The 22,429-nt window shown below is 56.2% G+C and overlaps 1 protein-coding gene across 1 annotated transcript in view; it reads right to left on the bottom strand.

Moving 5' to 3' along the window:
• AP2A2 (adaptor related protein complex 2 subunit alpha 2) overlaps positions 1 to 22,429 on the bottom strand; it is a 68,806-nt gene that overhangs the window by 14,513 nt on the left and 31,864 nt on the right. The window contains exons 3-10 of the mRNA XM_024749021.1: positions 16,022 to 16,164; positions 14,467 to 14,660; positions 10,883 to 11,012; positions 7,718 to 7,819; positions 3,964 to 4,072; positions 2,500 to 2,650; positions 1,471 to 1,639; positions 186 to 323 (exon numbers count right to left, since the gene is read on the bottom strand). Coding sequence (XP_024604789.1) covers positions 186 to 323; positions 1,471 to 1,639; positions 2,500 to 2,650; positions 3,964 to 4,072; positions 7,718 to 7,819; positions 10,883 to 11,012; positions 14,467 to 14,660; positions 16,022 to 16,164 — 1,136 coding nt within the window. The remainder of the gene's footprint in view (positions 1 to 185; positions 324 to 1,470; positions 1,640 to 2,499; positions 2,651 to 3,963; positions 4,073 to 7,717; positions 7,820 to 10,882; positions 11,013 to 14,466; positions 14,661 to 16,021; positions 16,165 to 22,429) is intronic.

The raw sequence follows: 22,429 nt of genomic DNA, 5'->3' as shown, positions 1-22,429 counted from the left end.
GGGGAGGGCCTCTGCAAAGTGATTCTGGAAGACTGGAAGGCTCCCCTGAAAATGCTGATAAAAAAACTAAAGCAAAGGCCTCTCGTCCAATACGTAGTAGATTCTCAACAAGGCTGCAAGGACGCGCTTCTGTGAGACATACAAGCATCGGTGCCGGTGACGACACACAGGTCGCCAGAACTCACAATCTCTTCTCGGATAGAGTAGTCGGCCGTCTCCAAGTAGCTCAGCATCTCGGCCACGATCTGCTGGGCATTGCTGCGGTCGCACATGGCGTAGAGGAGGTCCACGGCCCGCTGCCGCACGCTCACGTCCCGTTCCGTCTGGGGAACGAGCACAGAGCCAACAGCCACATGAAAGGAGCCTGGGCAGGGGACGGTGGCAGTCCGCTGTGACACGTGCCCTCCCACGGTCCCGAGCCGGGCGGCTCAGGCACCCACCCCCCGCCCCCGTCCCAATGCTCACTCGGAGCTCTGCCCACTCAGCACCCAAATCCAGGAGCCCGAGAGCCCCTCACTTGCCACCCCACTGCCCCCCTCACTCCGGCATTCAGACCCCGCAGCTCTGGACCGGCCACGATCACGATCACACTCCATCCCCAGGGGGTGGGTCAGAGGCCGCCTGCTGTGTGGTCACAGACCGGCCCCTTCCACGTCACCTGAGAGCCTGTCCCCGTGCTGGCTCCCAGCCCCACCCCGGACCCTCAGAAACAAGAACACAGCCGCTCCCCAGCACAGGACAGCATGAGAGGCACTGCCATGGGCCCAGCCACAGGCACGGCAAGAGCAAGTCTTTCTGATCCAGGCAGTGACTGAAAGAGATGCCAAAACCACCCAGGAGGAATTCGAAACACCAGAAAGCGAAATCCCAAGCCTTTGTACGGCCTCTTGTTCAAAACACACACCAAAGATGTCTATTAAATACACGCAAACCCAAAGGAACAGGGTTAGACGTGTTCTCAGCAGTAAGCCCAGGACCAAGACAGTGGGTTCTGTAGCTTCCCCATCTGCCTTCAGTTTTCTAACACGCAGGAACGCAGTGGATGTGGCTGTGTCTGACCCTGAGGAACCAACCCTCATTAGAGCAGAAGACCTCAGCTTGGCTCTTCCAGCTCTGGAATTTCAATTCCCTGACAAAAGCAAATATCCTTCTGCAAGGAGTGAGTTTTCTCGGAGACATGGACAAAATATTTCATCCTTCTACCAAAACGAACAGTTTCTACTGATCCCAATTTTTACTGCGACTCTGCTCACGTGCCAGGCCCAGTGGGAGATGCCCTGTGTGGTCATGGTCTCTCGCGGGCAGAGGGCAGAACCACCTGGGGACGCACGCAGCCGGCCAGATCGCCCGGGGCCCGAGCGCACGACCCCAAGTGACCGCGGGACCCCCCGGTAGCTCACGAGTGACAGCGTGAGTGACACAGGGACAAGGCGCCCCCGTGGCCAGGCAGCCCCAGAAGAGCACACTTGCCTTCAGGGCATTGATGACCGTCTCAATGTGTGTCTTCACAGCCTCGTGGGAGAACTCGGAGCTGGCCAGCGTGCACATGCTCTCCAGAGCCAGGTAGCGCAGGTTGGTCTCCCGGTGCTGCAGGAACTGGCCCAGCTGGTTACAGGCGCGGACCAGCAGGTTTGGCTCGCTGTGCAGACAGGAGAGGTGGGTGGGCAGGGGTCCTCCACTCGGCCTAGGCCGTGCCACGTTCACGGCCACCACGGTCTCCCGGGACGTAAGACCTGACGCTCACTCTAGTTGGTACCACACAAGGACCCGTGCCTTGTGTCCCCCAGAGCATTTCTGAGTGCATCTGCAGAACCCCGGACTCCAGAGGGTCGAGGGCAGCTGAGACCCCCAGCCTCCACGCCAAGCTGGCGGGGCGGGGGCGGCAGGGGGACCCGGCTTTCACCAAGCCTCAGCCAGGGGTCGGCTCTCAGCCAGAGAACCCGCTTGGCCGACAGCTGGACGAAAGCCGCGACACCGAGAGACAGACGCACAGACGGAGATGATATAACAGAGGTTACTGGCCATTTAAGTACCGACTGCGTGAAACTCGGCGTTAAGTCTCTGCTTGCTCTTTACTCTGCCCTCTGAAGAGTTAACAAGGACAGGGAGGCCACTCCAAGAGGGAGAGTCTCGTCACCGGTGCCCAACCCCGTGGACCGCAGAGCTCAGGCAGCTGCACCCGGCGGAAGCGCTGCAGGAAGGCAGGGCCGCGGGAGCACCCCCACCCCCTCCCCTCCCCATGCCACCTCCACACACCTTCCCACCACAGCCTCGGCCCAACAAAGCCCACAGGACACACGTGCGCATGCCGCACTCCCAGGTGGCCCTGGGAGCAGCGGGTCGGGCAGGATGCCCAAGAGAAGCAGGGCAGCCGTCTGGGGGAAGTGAGACCACGGCAGTCACGCTCACGGCGTGGAGGGTCTGAGACCAGAGTGCGTGCGGGGCGGCTCCGAGCACCGTGCCCTCAGGCCCGCCAGGGACCAGGCCGCGGGGGCCCACCTGTCGTGGTGGATGATAAGGCTGATGGCCTCGAAGAGCACGGCGTTCTTGGCGTTGGAGTGCTGCACTTTCTTGGACTTGGGCGGCTCCTGGGCTTTGTTCAGAATCGTCTCCAGGCACTCGGTCAGGCGGCCTCGCACTGCAGGGTCTTCTGGGCGAGACAGACAGACGTTGGCCCGGCTCCCCTTGGCCCACACGGCCGCCCCGCCTGCGTATTGGTACCCTTCATCTCACAACCCCAAAATGAAGGGCGAGGACCCCTACTCAAACCGTGTGGCTGCTTAAAATAAGAGGATCTGCCAGCCAGGGTAACTACACATACATTTTAACACAAATAACACACACAAGTTTTTGCTGAAATATAGACTATATAAGTCAAGGAAAATAAAATCTCAGAGACGTGGACAAAACACATGATGTCAAAGTTTGAGGGAAGGGGGGGCAAAAGGTTTTTTCCTCTCCCTGCTATTACCAATAGAAATAGAGAAAACACCCTGAAGAGCAATAAAATGAGAAAGAAAACTTTTAAGTTCTAGTCAAAGCAGAAGAAAAGAAATAACGCACCAAAAAAAAGACTAAGAAAGCAATAAAAATACCAGGACTCCAGAAACCGCTGCAGCGCATCTAAGGCACCTGCCCAACCACCAGCTGTTCAGGGAAGGCGGGCCCTGCGCACCTGAGCGGACGGAGGGCAGGGCTCCCAAAGCCGCCCCGGGGTTGGGGGCAGGGGGCTGAAAGGAGGAGGAGGGTGATGAGATTCACCCCCATCGGGGGTCGGAGTCGCCCCAGGTCTCGGAATAAAGGAGGCAGAGGTCAGTTCCACAGAGAGAACTACTGCCGCAGGGGAGACAGGGGCAGCCGGTGGGCGGGAGTGGGAGGCAACGGCGGGGTCCCGCTCCCACGCGAGGGCTCTGCCGCAGGGCGTGCGGCTCACGCTTTAGTATAGAACAGACTCAGAATGGAAAGTTACTGGAATTTAACAAAGACGTACCTTGTAGAAACACAAATGAAGATTAAAATGTAAAGGTTACAACAACAAAACCATCTCTGTAGAGGCAATGTGGAAGCATTGAACACAAATTCTCTTGTGCATTCTTCAACCAGGAAATTCTGTTTCTAGATACCTACCATACTAGTCAAATGTAACGTTTTAGAATAAAACACGAACGTGACGACATCCGTGATGTGTACTTTAAGGTTACACAGATTGTTAACAACTTAGGATGTAAGGTTTCAAACAGTTTCCAGAATTATTCATAAAAGCAGAGATCACCCTGAGCCGTACCAAAATTGTGATTTCCCCACCAGCTGCTGGGGAAAGCCAAGAGCCATGGCAGCATCACAGAAAGATCCAGAGGACAAGAGCCAGCACCGGAGAGGACTTTAAAGATAGCAAACGAGAGACCTAACCCTAAAACGCTGCAGTAAACCCCTGCGGAGAGGCCTCTGCTGCATGGCTGTCACCTGGGGGCGGGTAGCACTGCAGCAGCCTCAGAAGTTTGACTGATAGCCAGGGAGCCGGGACGAAATAGTACGTGTAATCCTGGAGATCTGTGGAGGCCGACGTCACGATCTGCAAAACAGCACAGGGGGATGAGACACCACGGGCAGGTGTGCTGAGAGCGTGCGGCACACTTGTCTGTGTCTGAAGGGCAGGAGCACAGGCGCCCAGGCCCCAGGAGGGGCCACTGCGCGATGACGCCCCTCCCCTACAGGACACAAACCCTGGGCGCCCGACCCTCGAGAGCGCAACAGCGACGCTGCACTCAGTACAGAGTTCTCGGAGCCTAGACCGGGAAAGTGCACTAAACGCAGAAGGGAGGCCTTCAGTCATCAGCCCTGCACCCACGCCGCCCCGAGCACAGGCCCTGCCGTGAGCTGCCCAGGCCCGAAAGCAAGCGACCTCCCATCACGCTGCCACCGGCCTGTCCCACGCAGTCTGGGCAGGACAGACACCCCCTCAGCCTCCTGAACACGGGACTGTCCCTTAAGGCAGCACACGCCCACCGACACGCAGCCCGGCACCACCCCATGTCCTGCGTCTGGGAGCTCGGAGCGGCTCCTGTCACAAAGCTCGCAGCGGCGGGCGACACTAGGTCATGAGTGACCTGGGACGCGGCCACTCCTGCAGTGGGTGAACTCCAAGCCGTGTAAAGCACTGACGGGACCAGCAGAAGCAGGTGCGGGCGCACCGAGTGGAAGAAGGACCGCGCCACCGCACGGACACAGCCGGCCTTTTGAACACATCTCATGCAGCTAACACCACACTTAGAGACAGACTTACAGCTTTAAACGCACACAATGAAACAAATACAGAAACAAAAGCATGAAGAGTTCATCTCGAGGGTTCGGAAAGAGACCAGCACATTAACCCAAAGAAAGCAGAGAAAACAACAAAGATATAAGCAGGAAGTAATAAGGTAGAAAAATCAAAACAGGGCCAACAAAGTCCAAAGAAATTCTTACACAGGATTTTACACCTGGTGAGATTCATCAAGCAGAGAATGAAAAGGGCGAATACCCAGCGTCAAAATGGAGAAGGGAGGCCTCACCATGAAGCCCGCACACAGAACAACTTCCAGCCAATGTGTCTGAATATTCACACAAGTTAGCAAATGTCAAGAACTGAATTTGAATCGAATGCATAATTAGAAGTTGTCTCACAAAGAAAACGCTAAATTCAAACGGCTTCACCAGTTAACCAATGATAAAAATGTTAGCAAAGATATAGAAAGGAATTTCCTTAATGTAGCAAAGAGAAGGAACACTGACAAAACCAGCCTAAGTCGTGCTTAACAGTGAAACATCGCAGACCCTCCCTTCGAGAGCAGAAACAAGACACCGATTATCTCTCATATTCAACACTGCAGTGGAGGTCGGGATTGGAGCCGTAAAGCAGAAAGTATAAACAAACATGGCCTGGGAAAGGGAAAAACTGCCACTGTCCACAGACCACATGACGGGGTACAGAGAAGACCCAAAGCAATCCACGTATAAATTACCAAAACTAATAGGTGAGTTTGGCAAAATTGCCAACATCAAGGGCAATATACAAAAACCAACTGTGCAAACCAGCATACACTATTGTATAATAACATTTTTAAGGTACCACTGAGAATAGCATTTTTTAAATGAAGTATATAAAGACAAGTTGAATAAAAAATAAAAGAACCTCTACTCGAGAAGCTGAAACATTTTGGGGAGAAATTAAAGACTAAGTAAATGGAGAGAAACACCATGGTCACAGATTGAAAATCTCAATACTACATAGATTTGAATTCTCCCAAAACTGACCTACAGATTAAAGGCAGCCCCAGTAGGATTCTGTTGAGTGGGGGAACACTGGCCCCACTAAACATCAAATTAGCCCAAAGTCACACCACTGGTGCAAAGATGTACAGAGAAACCAACGGAGTGCAGCACAGACCCGGCCGCTGGTGTGGGACCAAGGGGCAGCGCAGAGTCTGCAGGGAGAAAGCAGCACCACACAGAGACACCTGCCCCAGGTGGATCAGCAACCTGCACGCGAGCCCTCAGAAGAGGGAACAACTTCAGACATTTAAGGACACGAAGACATTAACCATACAGGAAAGGATTAGTAAGTCTGACTATATTAAAATGTGGAATTTCTGACCATAGAAGACTTCATACGAGACTGAAACGGCAAGTTACACAGCAGGACAAGACTTTTAAACACAGAGTAGGCTGAACTACACGAAGCTGGCATCTTTGCAGATCAACAATGATTAAAAGTTGGCAATTTTGTTTGGTTCAACCCAATCTAACCAACAAAGTGCTCATATCTACAATATATAAAGGGGGCTTCCCTGGCAGTCCAGTGGATAAGACTCCTCACTTCCAGCACTTCCACTGCAGGGGGCCCGGGTTCGATCCCTGGTCGAGAACTAAGATCCCACACGCCACATGACGTGGCCAAAAAAATAAGTAAATGTAAAAATAAATACAAGGGGCTTCCCTGGTGGCGCAGTGGTTGAGAGTCCGCCTGCCGATGCAGGGGACACGGGTTCGTGCCCCGGTCCGGGAAGATCCCACATGCCACGGAGCGGCTGGGCCCGTGAGCCATGGCCGCTGAGCCTGCACGTCCGGAGCCTGTGCTCCGCAACGGGAGAGGCCACAACGGTGAGAGGCCCGCATACCAAAAACAAACAAACAAATAAATAAGTACAAAATTAAGGTAAATTAACAAAATAAAGAACTTCTATAAAACAACAAAAAAGACAACGCCATGGGAAAATAGGTGAAAAGACTGAAGAGGCTCTTCACAAAAGAAGGTATTCAAAAAGCTAGCAGACGTGCAAAGCTGCCCCAGCTCGCAGATAATCAGGAAAGCGTAGACCAGATCACAACATGAGGTGGCCCCCGGCGCTGGGCAGGGGGCAGGCCCATCACAGTCACCTCCAGGGGGATGGCTAAGTGCTGGACGAGACGAGGCACAGGCGGGTGGGGCACAGACACTGCACGGCAGCAGGGATCAACCATCGGCACTCGAAACAATTCGCCAACTTCACATGTCGAGCAAAGCAAGCCAATCATACAACAACATATACTGTGTGATCTTGTCACACAAAATTTAAAGCGCAGCGCTGAACGCAGTTTGAGGACGCTCCCTCCCTGTAGTGGGGCCAGGGGCTGAGCTGCTCTGCTCTGTGCACGTGGCCGCGCGAACAGGGCATTTCTGACAAAAAGGTCGAAAGAGAGGGAAGGGTGAGCTGTGAAAAAGTGAGAGAGTGGCATGGACATATGTACACTAGCAAACGTAAAACAGATAGCTAGTGGGAAGCAGCCGCACAGCACAGGGAGATCAGCTCGGTGCTTTGTGACCGCCTAGAGGGGTGGGATGGGGAGGGTGGGAGGGAGGGAGACGCAAGAGGGAAGAGATATGGGGACATATGTATATGTACAACTGATTCACTTTGTTATACAGCAGAAACTAACACACCATTGTAAAGCAATTATACTCCAATAAAGATGTAAAAAAATATATATTAAAAACATTAAAAAAAACTTTTTTTAATTAAAAAATTTTTTTTAAAAAAAGGTCGAAAGAAAAGCCAATCAGCTATGAACCAAGACACATTTCCACCCCTGAACTTACAGACTGACCCAAACATCTTGCATTCCAAAAAGTACATACATCAATTAGAGAAAATAACTAAGACCAAAACCCACCGAGTTCCGTTCCCCTCGACGGACTTACTCTGCTTAACCTGGAGACGGCCAGAGACACAGAGGTTTTAAACTCTTCCGGGTTCTTCTGTGCTAAGGTGGTGATGAGGCTGGCGGCGGCAGTCACCACACCCTGAGAGGAGACACACACACATTTAGACACCAAAGCTCCTGACGACACCCTCTCATTTTAAACTCCTTTTCTAAACAGAACTTTAAATGCAGGAGAACAAACGCAGAGGCAGCCCAGGGCCACCTAGAGCCCACTCTGATCAGCTCTCAATGTGCTCAGAAAGCAAGGTGCACACATAGGTTGTTTTCTTGTTCTAGTGTCTCTCTGAACACTGGGAAATCCAGCACCCCTCTAGCCCAGACCCTGCCTCAGTGAAGGCCAGCGCGGGGCAGCGGCTCCGGGCCCCAGGCTCCACCCGCCCATCGCCTGCCTCTGTGCTCGCTGCCCCGATCTAGATCATTCCGGGTGGACACACCGTGTTCAGACTCACATCAATCTTTACAACCCAAAACTGAGATTGTGTGAAACAGCAACTGAAAAGCCCATTGTTCCCCATTTTGAAGGGTCGTCCAAGCCATGTCTCTGCCCTCTGTCCTGAAAGCACCACCGGGCCTGGACGAGACCTGACCCTCCCCACGGAGCCCCGCGGAACCCTGGCCTCAGCACACGGGGACCTTCCACGCAGCCCAGGGGAGTCTCTACCGTCATCCTGGGACACTAGTATTTACTCCCAGTAACTCATGTCTCCTGGAGGGAAACAATGGTTAGGTAGAGAAGGTCTCTTGCAAATATAAGAAAGAAAAGACAAAACGAATGACACCCATTGACAAAAACGGGTGTAAAGATGCAAAGCTCCCTCGAATCATCACATAATTCCTCCAGCCCTTCCCCCACCCCCACTCCTGAGCAGGCGGGAGAAGGTGGCAGAGTTTCTGCAGCCGAGGCGGGGTCAGGTCCAGCACCACAGCGACCTCATCAGAGGCCACCGCTGTGCTGTTCTTTCGTCTTTCTGATGGAAACGCGAAAGCCACGCTAAAGAAACGGGTCTAACTGGCCTCACTGTCCACATCTCAGTGGGCGATAAGGGCCAAACACAGAGCTTTAACAAACAGGCGTTTACAACACGCAGATTCCGAAGGGCAGAGTCTCTTTCACCGTGGCTTCTGAGTGTTTGGGACACAGCCTGCTTCCCCAGGAAGATTCACCTGCGGGATGAATCAGGAAACATTCTGACAGAAGTCAGTTGGGGCTGGTTGGCTCCCGAGGTACAGCTTCTCACCTTCCCTGCGCGCCCGCAGGGTCTCTGCAGGAAGGCGGTGTGAGGAGAGGGCTGGGGGGCCCACGCAGCCGTGGCTCTGCCGGGCCCCAGCCCCCAACCCCCGACCCGGGCCGCCTCCTCTCCCCCCTCGGGACACCACTCGGGCCGCACACGACTAAGGGAGGGCCAGGCCTGGCGCAGGGCTCTGCACATCACAGCCCTCCCGCCTCTTCCGCTGCTCTCGGAAGGGCTTGCTCCCTCTGAGTGGGCAAGTGACACTCTTCCTGAGGTTTCCTGACCTTGAGACCAAAGAAGCCAAATCTCACACCTTTGGTGGCAAAGTCAGGAGGTGTGCGACAAGAAGCCGCAGCCCCGCAGAGGGCAGAGAGCAGGTGCAGAGAGCAGCAGAGGTGAAGGGAGAGCTGGCCGGTGGACGCGGCCTCACCCTGGGCTGGCTGAGACGCCCCTCCACCTCGCCCAACGCAAGCTGGGCTCCTGTGGCCTAGAACCACAAAGGCGCCAAGCAGTGCACCTGGCAACAGAGCCGGGTACGTGAAAATACAAAAGCGAACCAAACAGCCGGGCACAGAAGCGTCCAAGGAGGAGAGCCTCCTGGCCGGCAAGACACGGCTCCACCACCCTGGAAAGCGCTCGGTGTGGGCGTCGCTGGCCTTGGGCCTCGGCACCTGTCGGCATGTGGCTGCAGAAAGCTCCCCCGACAAGGCAGGAGTGATGACAACTCCTGGTAAAATGCCACGAACCATAACCAATTACGCCTGCTCAGAGCACTGGGCCGCGTCCCCGCCACACCTGGGCTCTGGACGACCCTGCCCCGGCCCTGCCTTGCCGTCGGCTCCGGGTTCAAGCCCGGACCTGTGTGACGCCGTCCAACCTCTCTGAGCCTCAGTTTCCTCGTCTGCAAAACTGGAAAACGCCCCACGGCCTCCAGCCTGGCCGCCTGACTCCACGGCAGGGCCTGAACCCGAAGAGGTGGAGCATGGCCCGGCACGCGAGGCCCGCAGGTGAACGCTGCGGCCCGAGGCCCCCGCCCCCGCAGCACGGCCTGCAGACACCCCCTCCCCTCCGAGGAAGGGCTGCCCTATGCAGACTCGAACGTTCCTGGTAAGTGTGGGAAACGACGGAGGGCCAGCTCGCCGGGCAGCCCAAAAGGCAAGCCGCCCAACCACCAGCTCTCGTCTCTGAGTCTACATATGCCGATGGCTTACTTTTCATTTAATCTTTAAGGGAAATTTCTCTTCTGGGAAACAATGGAGTAACCAGCTAATGTGCTAACACCTATGAGCTCAGCAGGAAGTTCTGTGTGGAACCTCGATTCTCTCGTTCGTACAGCGGGATTCCGGCAGGACAAGGCCACTCTGTCCAGCATCGTTTCCTACTCGGCCCCGCCTCCCGGTGTCAGCGTGGACAAGGGCCCATGACTCACGGCCAACCACAGCCAGCGAATCACTCCACATCTCCCTGCCCTGGCCTGTGACACGGGGAGGGCTCGGGCCTGGCTCGTGCACCAGCTATGTGCCTTAGGCAGCCTGCACGCCAGAGCCTGGGGGGCTACAGGACAGCCCTCTGACAGCCTTGAACAGGGTGAAGACAGGCACGCCTTGTGAAGCCCTCAGTGGACGCAGTGTTTCCAGAAGATGCTGGGCTGTGCCTTGTTCGTCCCTGCAGCCGGCAAGCTGGAGACCCTCCAACGCCTGGTGACAGGGTGAGCCAGAGACCCTGTCTAGTCCACCCTGTCCCCAGGGCAGGGGCTCCCGACCCCTAACCACAGGCGCTCCCAGGCTCGATGGACGGGTCGTGGACGTCGCCCCAAGCATCCCGGAAGTCACACACAGCTGCTCGCACTGCACTGGCCTGAAAGAGGCTGCTCCACGGGAGGGGCTGCATACTGGCCCAGAGGCACCTACCAAATGCTGGTCGTTGAGGAGGTGCACCACGCGGGACGTCCAGTCGCCCATGGGGACGAGGTCAGGAGATGTCCTGTACAAGCGCAGCAGGCACAGGGCGGCGCTCTGCTTCACGCTGTCCATGGTGTCTCTGAAAGACAGACGGCAGTCACTCCTGGGCACAGCGGCGAGCCCGGCCCAGAGCCCACGGACAATACCCCAGAGTCACCACAGAAGCAGAGGTGCACCCGTGCGGGGGCTGGAGGGACACTCAGGACAAGGCCGCTTCAAGCTCTCCACGCAACAAGCTCAGGCCCACCTCTCGCGAAGGGTCTTGGTGGGGACCACGCCTGCACAGTGACAGGCAGCATCTGCTCGAGGGGCCACCTCCACGGACGTCGCCCTGAGCACGGTGGACGGGAAGGGGTCCCGCCACCGCTAACCTGCTCCTCGTCAAAGCAGCAATTCCCAAGTGCCGTGCACAACCTCAGCTACGCAGGCTGACAGCTAACGTTCCAATAACTAAGAACTGAATTTCAGTATTTTTTTTTCATTCCTTTTTTAGTTATTTTTATTTTTGGCTGTGTTGGGTCTTTGTTGCTGCACGCAGGCTTTCTCTGGTTTCGGAGAGCGGGGGCTACTCTTCATTGCAGTGTGCCGGCTTCTTATTGTGGTGGCTTCTCTTGTTGCGGAGCATGGGCTCTAGGTGTGCGGGCTTCAGTAGTTGTGGCAAGTGGGCTCAGTAGTTGTGGCTCGTGGGCTCTAGAGCACAGGCTCAGTAGTTGCGGCGCACAGGCTTAGCTGCTCCGTGGCATGTGGGATCTTCCCGGACCAGGGCTCAAACCCGTGTCCCCTGCATTGGCAGGCGGATTCTTAACCACTACGCCACCAGGGAAGCCCCCAATTGCAGTATTTTTTAAGCTCACTTAATAACACAGAGTCCAAAGGGGAGAGGATCAGAGAGCCTTGCACGGCCATGGCGCCCCGTGTCCACCTAGAGATCTCCTCCCCTACACACCCTGCGGGCGCCTGGGGAACAACCACAGCCACGCCGGGCAAGGGGCGTCTGGAGGGCTCCTGTCCTGGTTTTCGTGCTGACCGAGGACAGCGACGGTCCCAACGCTGTTTACCCCTCCTCCTCCTCCCAGACCCTAGCCAAACGCTGCCATGCGGCCGGGCAAGCGGCAGGCCCACCGACGAGCGTTCCAGAGGAGGCCACCAAAACACGTCTGAGAAGAACCTGTCCACGCCCCCTAAGTGCTGACAGAAGCAGTGGGGTTCCCGTTCCGTGGAGGGAAGAGCAGGGTTTGGGGGCTGTCCTTACCATTTACCTCCTTTTAGCTTTTTTATTTCTAAATAACTCCCAACGGGTATGACAAACCCCTAAACTGCCCCCCATTCCATGCCAAAGACAAATTACTTCAGTAAAAGTTTCTCTCTTGGATGTAAACCCTCTGGGGAGCAGGGGCAGATGCCTGTGCCTCGCTCTGGCCCTGCGCTGCATGCTCCAGGAGCGGCAGGCAGCAGCAACCTCCAGGCCTCACGGCCTCCTGGGTGTCTGCCGTCTGCGCCCACACACTGCGGCTGAAAGAAGCCGGCCGGTTTCTACCGCGGGGCCTACCGGCTGGCAGCCCACCCTACCCGTACAGCCGCTGCTGGTGGGAACACCGGAGGACGGTGCGAAGCAAGGAGACCGCTGTCCCCTGAACTTCAACTCTGTCTCCGGTCAAGGCCCAGAGCTCAGTCCCGGCCTGGAGGGCGCCCCATCGTCCCTCCCTCCCCGACCTCCCGGCTCTGCCCCGCCGCCCTCAGCCTTGCAGCTCCACGCCCAGGCACCTCCGTCCCCACAACTCCACTCTGAGTCTATTTGGTCGCTGGATTTCAAGCGTTGGTCATTTGTTTCAAGGAGGGCTCGCAGGTCCACACAACCTGAGCTTCTGGGGCGAGAGCGGCTGCCTGTGATGCTGACACTGAGAGAACGAGGCTCCCCGCACACCCCTCAGCAATCTTCCTGCTGCAGGCTCTCTTCTCCACCTTGGGTTCCGCCCCTCCAGGCTGTGTCTCAGCACACACCCTTCTGTGTCCTTTCAACCTGCAGTGCAATCCACCCTTTACTTCAGGGAAGTGTTCTGGAATTATCTGAACACTTTCAGAGATTACCTCTATTTCACATTCCACTCATCCAACAGGTATTTATTGAGCGCTTACTATATACCAGGCATTGTTCAAAATGCTAGAAAGAAGGCAACAGTCACAGTGAGCAAAAGCTCTGACCCCAGGGAGCTTGCTTCTGAAAGCAGAGACCGGCAACCCGCAGCCAGGTTAACTGTGCACCGGGCAGGGGCGGGGCTGGAGGAGGGGGTCAGGACCCTGAGGCACAGCTGCCCCCTGACTGGCTCCAACCTCCAGCCCCGCCTGCCCCTCCGGCCCACTCTGATCATACCACGTCTTTCTCCCACCTCGGTGACTTGATTCTCGGGGCACCCGCCATGTTCTCTGCGTCTTCCGGTTCACAGGTGTGTAACGGTGTCACCTTGGTTCTCCACGTGCTTCCAATCAGCTCCGCCACCCCTCCCCTGTGCTCGTGCTACTGTGGGTCCACCACCTCTGAGCTCTCACATTCGGGACCGCTTTTTCCATCAGGCAGTTCCGTGACCTCTCTTCCAGCCTGGCTCCTCCGTCTGACTGGTGTGACACCCCGGTGGCACTCCTCCAGGCCTGCAGCCACACACCCGACACTCCCCGGGCCTGTGGCCACCCTGCCACTGCACTGCTTCTTGCTCACGGCCAAGGTGCTCCGTCTGGCACAGCTGCCACCTCGGGCTGATCATTCTCTGTGCAGCGTAGGGGGTGTAGCTGCATGCCTGGCCTCCACCCATGAGATGCCAGGAAAACACCCTTTGTGGTGACAACCAAACGTGCTGGGACAACACCACTCATTGAGAACCAGGCGTCTACACCCACGTGCTCTGGTGAGGTGTGGGGCGCTTCCCGACAGCCTCCCAGCCTCTCCACTGCGCTGTCTGAGGGTCATTCCCACTCCCCCGCGGCCCCACCCCCCGCGGCCAGAGGAGCTGGAGTTGCCGAGTCCTGCTCCACCTGCTCGCTGGTTGTCCCAGAGAACCCAGTCCCCTGAGTCCTGACGAGCCCCCTGGGCTGGGACCCTATTCAGCCAGCCGTGCTGCCCAGGTGTGGGCTGTGTCACCTTCCCAAGGTGCAGCGCGTCCTGGAACAGGAGGGGGGCCCGCCTCCGCCACGCCCCGTGGCCCAGCCCGGCACAGCTGGAAACTCTTCCAGACCTGCCTGCTCAGCCCCACTCAGCTCCCCTCCAGACGGGACAGGGTGGGGGTGTGGGGTGCTGGGAAGTCTCAGGATTGGGGTGTGTGAACGCTTCTGCGAAAGGGCGAGAAGGGGCCCCGTGCCCGCAGGACGGCCGCGCTCCCTCTGCCTGGACGGAAGGTTCACCTGGCCTCCCCGTCTCCCCACCACGTAAGACGTGAGACGTGGAGGTTAGCTCACTCCATAAATCCTTCAGCAGTCACACAGCTGATCTGTTTAACGTGAGAGATGGCCACAGTCTCAGCAGCAGGGCACCGGACACATACCCGGCTACGAGGATTTTAGGGATCTCCCCCGCGAACGCCTCGGCCATCTCCCGGCTGCCCACGTTGGCGATGCAGTGCAGGGCCAGGCCCGTGAAGGTGGGGTTGCGGCTGCCCAGGTCGTTCTTGACGGCGTTGTTGACCAGGCGGATCAGCTCCGAGTTGGAGTTCACCAGCACCGAGATGAACAGGTAGCCCTGGGTTCCAGAGGGGCGAGAGAGCACAGCGCTCGTGACAAGCCGAGTGCCTCAGACAACGGGCAGACGTGCTCGGCCGTCGGCAAGCCCCAGCACCATCTCATCTGCTCGGGGCGCTGCGGCCGTCAGGCCACGGGGGACCCAGCTGCCTTCTGCTGAAAATGCCAGTTCTGTCCCCGGATTCCGCTGTGAACGATTCTGTGGGACGCACCCAAGAGGCACTGTCCCCAGCGGCATCAGACACCTTGGTGCCCCCCATCCCACTCACTCATCCATGGGCACCTGTGCTCAGCACGGACTGAAAAGGATGGAAAGGCCCCGCCTCAGCTGGAATGGGGCCACTACGGCGATTTCCAGCAACCCGGCCGACTGCCGCTGTCCCCTCTCTCCACTCTGTCTCCGGGCCCCAGCTTCCGCTTACCACCAGGCCCAATTCCAGCCCCTTGTCACCCCCGCTGTCCACGCCCTCCCCACGCAGGGACACGCTGACCTCTCGGCCCCCGTCGGTCTCAGAAGGAGCTCACCGTCTTCCCTCCCGCGTACGCGCCTTGACTGGTGCCGCAGCTCTGTCCACCCTGGTCCCCGGTGCCCCCTTGGCCTCAGTCTCATCTCAGGATGCCCCCCGGAAGCCCCCCCTATTAGCCACCCGCTTCTCAGGGTCTGGAGGGTTCTACACGCCTCTTTCACTGGGCACTGCCCACAGCTCTATTCTCTTGTGTACAGGGCTGTCTGATGCCATCTCCCCCCTGGAACAGAGCAGGGTCCACATCTGCTTATGGTCATATGTCTCCAGGGACCCCCAGCACACTGCTGGGTCCGTGGCAGACACTCGATAAATTCCTGTTGAGTAAATACCAATACTTAACAGAACTCCTGGGGCATCTAGGGTATTTTTTCACTTTCTGTAAGTTAAATTTTTGGACAAGAGGAAAATGTTATTTTGTAACACTCAAGAAAACACACAAATAAGGTTACTCCAAGAGAATGCAGGGCTACAATTACAAAGCCTGGGGTGGGCAGGGCCCAGGCACTGGGCCAGCTGGGAGCAAGGCGAGGCCCGCCACCTGCGCTTGGCTTCTTAAACCACGTGGGTGTGGGGCCTGGTTCAGAAACAGGCAGTGGCCGGAGGGGCCACTGGGTGAACTCATCTGTGACACGCGTCAGCAAGGCACTGAGGAAATGCTCTTCCCTGCCCTCTAAGGCGGACCCATGGGAAACGGCACCCCTCGCGTCGAACAGGGGTTTGGTGCAGCTCCCACTGGAACCCACGGGAAATCCCCAGACTAGATGGAAGGTGCAGAGAAAAAGCAGGACACTCAGCGGCCATCTGATGAGAAGAATGCCCCGCCCCGCGCACTCACGATCTGCTTCTCGGTGTATCTGTTGGAGCTGAGCAGGTTCACGGCCTCCATGTGCCCGAAGTCGATGTCGTGGCCCAGCAGGAAGATGAAGAGCAGCTTGCACACATACTTCTTCTTGCTGTAGCCGTCCAGGGCCTTGTCGCCTGCGGAATGGAGGCGGGGGCAGGGCAGAAACAAGACAGCGGGACATGAGGGGCCGGCCTCCAGGAGGCCAGGGTCGTGAGCGCGCGGTGTTGCTAAACCAGGCGCCGCACGTCGGAATCCTAATGTCCGGCTTCCCTGACGAAACAGAAGCCGGAACCCCTGCCTTCCCAGGACGGCCCCAGGGCCTCGTTCCCACTGGCCACAACCTTGCCGGGGCCGCCCTGTCTTAACCAGCAACTTAATCTTTTAAACATGTTTATTAATTTAGGCAGGCGAACACATTCTAAATAATCTTTCATTACACCCAGTTTTAGAACAAATCACCCACCCTAAAAGGACCAGAAGGGCTTCTGTGTCTTCACCCTAATCACAGCGCGACTACGCCTCCCACAGGAGATCACGGCAAGGCACCTTCAAGACGTGTCGCTGGCAGAGTATAAGATGCCATTTTAAAAAGGACCACTAAACCCTGCCATTTTAAATACCCGAGGTTCTTATTTCCCCTGAGAAGTGTAAAACGCTCCTTAGCAGATTACAAAGATGACAGCCAGAAAGGCTGCCGTCTTCCGAGCTGGGCATCACAGTGACGCCACTGCCACACTGTCAAGGGCCGGACATGGGAGCCAGGAAGACAATGACAGCAACGCTCCTCATGGTACGGGGGTCAGGTCACTCGTGCTCCAGGGACAAGCGCTGGCCGGCCTCAAAGCGTTGTCTAGAAGAAAGAGCCACCCCACCAAGATTCCCCAGGGTGACAGTGATCACGAGTCGGCCAGCCAGCTGGACACCTGGCACTGGGGAGCTCTGAGAAACCCTCCCTCCTTCTGAGCAGCAGACCGGCATATGATTCAATGACCAAACAACATAATGTCAGACCAGGTCGGGCTCCCACCCCCACCCCCACTCGCTCATCTGCCCGCTGCACCCGAGGAGCCCAGCTCTGTCACTTCCTGGCTGGGACCCGTCCCCGTCTCCGTGGGAAAGCATCTGCAGACGCAGGACACGCAGCCCACGGCAAGCAGCAGCCCCCATCTCCTACCCGCCCGGCCACCCCTCAAGGACCAGCCTGAATTCCATCACCTCTGAAAGCCTCCTTCGACAAGCAAGCCAAGAGTGCCGCCCCCTCCTCTCACCCCCTGGAGAGTGGTCCCTGCCACTCAGAGCCCAGGGAACAGCCAGCCAGACTGTGTGCTGGATGCTGCCTGGAGGCCAAAGGGGCTTTCTCTGCTGCTTCAGGACATGGACCCAGCGTCCCTCCCACAGCCCTGCCCAACGCTGGGAGACTTACAGACGCACACACTTGAAAGCCAAGCACACAAGAAGGTGAGGGCCACAGCGCAGGCAAGGACAGTCAAGGGTCTCGGCCCCGGTGCTGCCGCGACACGGGATAAGAGCCAGTGTCTCTAGGGAAACGCATCTGAGCCCTGGTGACCGAATCCTTCTGGAGGACTTTTGACTGTGATCCTTTTTCACCCTTTCTCTCACTGAGACTGGCGTTCAACCCTGACCCTAACCCTCAACGAGTATCTTCTTATGTTCAAAGAAGTAAAAAGACTAAGATGCCAAGGATGGACAAGGAGGGCGCCCCTGTCGTCTTCTGGAGCTCAGTTAAAGCACGCTGCGGGCTGTGAGATGCTTCAGAACTGCTGGCACCAGGGTATTAACTCTTCCCTCCCCAGCATCCCCACAGACCTGGGGTATCTTCTTCATTCTCCATAGCACTTAACTGAATTCAACTGTTAAAAAAGGGAAATGCAAATTAAAACCACAGTAAGGTGTCACTGCACACCCACTAGAAACACCAAGATTTAAAAGATTAACCATACCACGTGCTGGTAAGAACGTGGAGGGACTGGGAACTCACACACGGCTGGCGGGGGCACAAAATGATGCAGCCACTCTGGAAAACGTGTGGCAGGTTCTTAAAAGGTTAAACATCCACCTCCCACGCGGCCCGGCCACTCCATCCCCAGGTACCTTCCCAATGGGAACGACACCAGGCGTCCACACAAGGCCCACACACCAGGACTCACAGCAGCTCCACGCCTAGCCGTCAGCACAGGAACAAACCCAGACGCCCACCCTGGTGAGCCAGCACACCGTGAGGCAACCCACCACGACGCGGGCAAACCCCAAACGCAAACGTAAGTCACAGCAAGCAGACCAGAGGCCTCACACTGCCCGATTCCCTTCATGTGAAATTTCTAGGAAGAGCAGAAGTGCGGTGACAGAAGGAAGACCAGGGGCTGCTGGGGGCTGGGAAGGGTGTTAGGTGCAAAGGGACACGAGGGAACATTTTGGGGGGTGGGAATGTTCTCTGCTGTGTCTGTGGGGGTGGGTGCACGAACACGTGCATTTTTGCCAAAATTCAAAGCGCACGCTTAAAACAAGTGAACTTTATTGGGAGCAAATTGTATCTCAGAAAACCAATTTTTTAAAAATTACTCTGTCAAAATATCCCAGGAAAAAAAGAAGAGCAAAAGATGAAAGAAGACGGGCAAGGGGCTTCCCTGGTGGCGCAGTGGTTAAGAATCCACCTGCCAATGAAGGAGACACGGGTTCGAGCCCTGGTCTGGGAGGATCCCACATGCCGCGAAGCAGCTGGCCCCGTGCGCCACAACTACAGAGCCTGCGCTCTAGAGCCCGCGAGCCACAACTACTGAGCCTGCGAGCCGCAACTACTGAAGCCCGCACGCCTAGAGCCCGTGCTCCGCAACAAGAGAAGCCACCGCAATGAGAAGCCCACGCACTGCAGAAAAGAGTGGCCCCCACTCGCCACAACTAAAGAAAGCCTGTGCGCAGCAACGAAGACCCAACGCAGCCAAAACTAAATAAATAAATAAATTTATTTAAAAAAAAAAAAGAACACGGGCAAAATGACAGCAAGTGGTGAAGCCAGGTGACGGCCGCCAGGCGGGGAAGGGAACAGCGCCCCCCCATACGTATACGTTCATGTTCCCTCGATAAAATGGGGTGGCTTTTTCAAGTCTTTCTTTACCTGTAAAAACATACATTCTTTACAGAAACGCTTTTTATTCATCTTTCTACCCCGGCACCTGGGACTGAGTGAGCGCCCAGCAGTGAATGAGCAAATGAGCGTGTGTTACCTGGTAAACCTCCGAAGGCCACCAGCCAGAAGACATTTTCCCACCTCTGGGCAGGACAACACAACAGCTGTTTTCTAGAGGTTCCAAGGTTGAGGGCAGGCCCACTACGGCCCTAATGACCTCCCATTCGGTGGCTTCCACAAGCAGGCTGGCGGGTGTGCAGGGCAGGGCAGGGTGGGCGCCCCACCTACAAGGGGCTCTGGGCCTGCCCGGGGAGACGAGCTTAGGCTAGAAGGTGGCGCCATGTCCTCCCTCAGTGGTCGACAGCGCACATGAGGGCATGGCCCGGCTCTGTCAAGGGCAAGGCTTTCACACGGGCACTGCCCTGAGGCCCCGGGCCCTGCCCGAGCATCACCACCTCTGTGTGTCTGCCGCCAAGGACTCCACCAGATGCCATGGCCACCGGCAGCCTGTACACTCACCTGCACGCCCACCTCACCTTTCCTCCATCTGCGTCCAGGACCATTTGTCTCTGGTCCGAAGCACATCCTTTAGACTCTCCTTCAGCACAGGCCTTCTGATGGGAAACTCTCCTTTTTTGTCTGGCAAAGGTCTTTTTTAGCTTCATTCTTTTTTTTCTTCTTTTTTTTTTGCAGTACGCAGGCCTCTCACTGCTGTGACCTCTCCCGTTGTAGAGCACAGGCTCCGGACGCGCAGGCTCAGCAGCCATGGCTCACGGGCCCAGCCGCTCCGCGGCATGTGGGATCTTCCCGGACCGAGGCACGAACCCGTGTCCCCTGCATCGGCAGGCGGACTCTCAACCACTGTGCCACCAGGGAAGCCCCTTAACTTCATTCTTAAAGGACATTGTTAGCCAGCTGTTACTGTCCAGCACTTTGGGACCATCCTCCGCTCCGCTGCCCCCATCCCTGTGACAAGTCGGCTTCCACAAGGACCCTGTGAAGACGGCCCATCTCTTCCCCCTCTGGCAACTTCAAAGATTTCCTGTCTTGGGTTTCTGCATTTTCACAATAGTGCGTCTAGGTGTAGATTTCATCTTATTTATTTATTGTAACTGTGTTTATTGAGTCTGAGGTTTAGTGCATTTCATGAATTCTGGAAAGTTCTGTCACACCAGCTCCCCTTTCCTCCCAGGAGGTCACTTAACCCTGCAGGCCTTTGAACCGCACACCTATGTCTCTCACCCACTCTGCTGCTTTGCATTCAGGACGGGCTGTTTCCTCACCCATCTTTCAGAACGTGCCTGTGGCTATATCCACCCGAGTTCTTCATTTTAGTTCTGCATCTTTCGGTTCTAGGATTTCCATTTGGTCTTATTTCAAAATCTGCTATGTCACTTTTTATACTTCCCAAGCTTCCCACTGAAATTTTCAAGTTCGTCTTTTATTTCTTTAAAAACAGTAAACCTAGTTCTTCATTGTAATCTGAATCTGGTCTCGGAGGCCTCCGTGATTCTGTTTCTGTTTTCTGTGCTGGTTCTTGCTGTGCAGTCTTGATTCTTTGTGTGCCTCATTATCTGTGACTAGGTGCTGGACAACATCCTTGAGAAGTTACCTGGAGGAATCACTCAGCCTGTGATGGTAACCTCTTCCTCCAGAGGACTGCGTGTGAAGTCCCGCTGCAGGCCTGCGGCAGGACGGGCTCACTCCCGGGTCACTCCTGCCCTAAGGGCAGCCGCCTTTAGGGCCTCAGTTTAAAATGGAAGAAGGCCTCACACTGGGGGCTCTGGGATGACCCTCCTCCTAGACCCCAGCTGCTCAACCTCAGCACTGGGCCTCCTCAGGCCAGGTGGTTCTGGGGGGCTGTCCTCTGTGCAGTGGGGTGTCTGGCGGCCTCCCTGGCCTCCACCCACTAGATGGCAGTAGCACGCCCATCCCCAGTCCCTACGGCCTTTGTCCCCTGGGGGCAAAATCACCCCGACTGACAACCGCCCCTCTAGACACTGAAGGTCACCCAAACCAGGCTCTGTTTCAGGGCTGCTCCTCTGGGGTTAGCAAACTCCCTCCCAGCACAGAGAGATGAGTGCTCTGCTTGCTTTCGTGGGCCAGGAGTTCTCTTCTCTTCTTGCTCTGTGATGCTTTCAAGATTGTTTTAATACTGTGTCTCTTTTTAAGCCGCTTCCAGTGGAAGAGTTGGTTGAGATGTGCGCTAGCCGATGTGGCGGCTTCGGCCACATGGGGTTACTGAGTACTTGGCCTGCACTGGTCTGAACTGCATGTGTTCCACGTGGTACCTTCCAAAGACTGGGCATGAAAAACATGTAAAACATCTCAATAACCTTTGCTACTGACTACAAGCTGCAATGATAATATTTTAGGTACACTAAATCAAATAAAATATATTAAATGTAGCTTCATCTGCTTCTTCTTACTCTTTTCTAATGTTGCTACCAGCCGATTGAGAATTCAGCACGTGCCCGCGTTTCCGGTGGACAGCACGGATGGAGAAGTGCAAGTGCAGCCCCCAGAGCACATACTCCTGAGAACAAGGAGTAGGTTTTCCCTTGTCTGCTGCCACTCAGGGCACACACCCTCCATAAATGCCAACTGGTTAACAGAGAAGAGCGAGCCTCCTTCCCTACCCAGAAGGGCTCAGCTGAGACAGGCTCGGGGGCAGAAGAAACTACAGAAGTCTTGTTTGTCCCCAGATATTTAAAGACAGTTTGAAGATTCACCCTCTTCTAACCACATGGTGAACATCTCTTAGGCACTGCGTTCCTCCCCAGGAATGCGCCTGTGTTTCCACACACACGCACACAGTTGCAGCAGCAGACATCATCCGCCCCTTCGACGAAGGCCTGGAGGTGCCAGGAGTGGGTCAGCTCTGTCGGGGTCAGGATCTGCCTGCCTCGGCTTACGAGCCATGGCCAAGCGACGTCCCCAGCCCATGCCAGACCCTCTACCAGACAGTCTGCACGCCGAAGCTCCCTCGAGGGCTAGTGACAACGCTGACAGACCAACGCCTCTAACTGCGGCCTCCTCTGCCCCCAGCCAACCTGCTTCCTCTGTTTATATTCCGTGGTGTCACTCTCTCGTCAATCTTCCGTCCTCCAACCCCATCACAGGGTCTGCTTCACAGAGAACCCAGCCTGAGGCCAGCAGCACCCCATTTAAAGGCGCAGAGGGGTAAGTCACTCAACAGGGTAACCCAGCTAGTAACTGGCTATCAGAGCAAGTGCCAGCTGGGGGTAGTCAGG

Source organism: Neophocaena asiaeorientalis, unplaced genomic scaffold, assembly GCF_003031525.2.
Source record: "Neophocaena asiaeorientalis asiaeorientalis breed wild unplaced genomic scaffold, Neophocaena_asiaeorientalis_V1.1 scaffold43, whole genome shotgun sequence".
NCBI lineage: Eukaryota > Metazoa > Chordata > Mammalia > Artiodactyla > Phocoenidae > Neophocaena > Neophocaena asiaeorientalis.
Note: the sequence above shows the minus strand (reverse complement) of the source record. Positions and strands in the feature narration are given on the sequence as shown.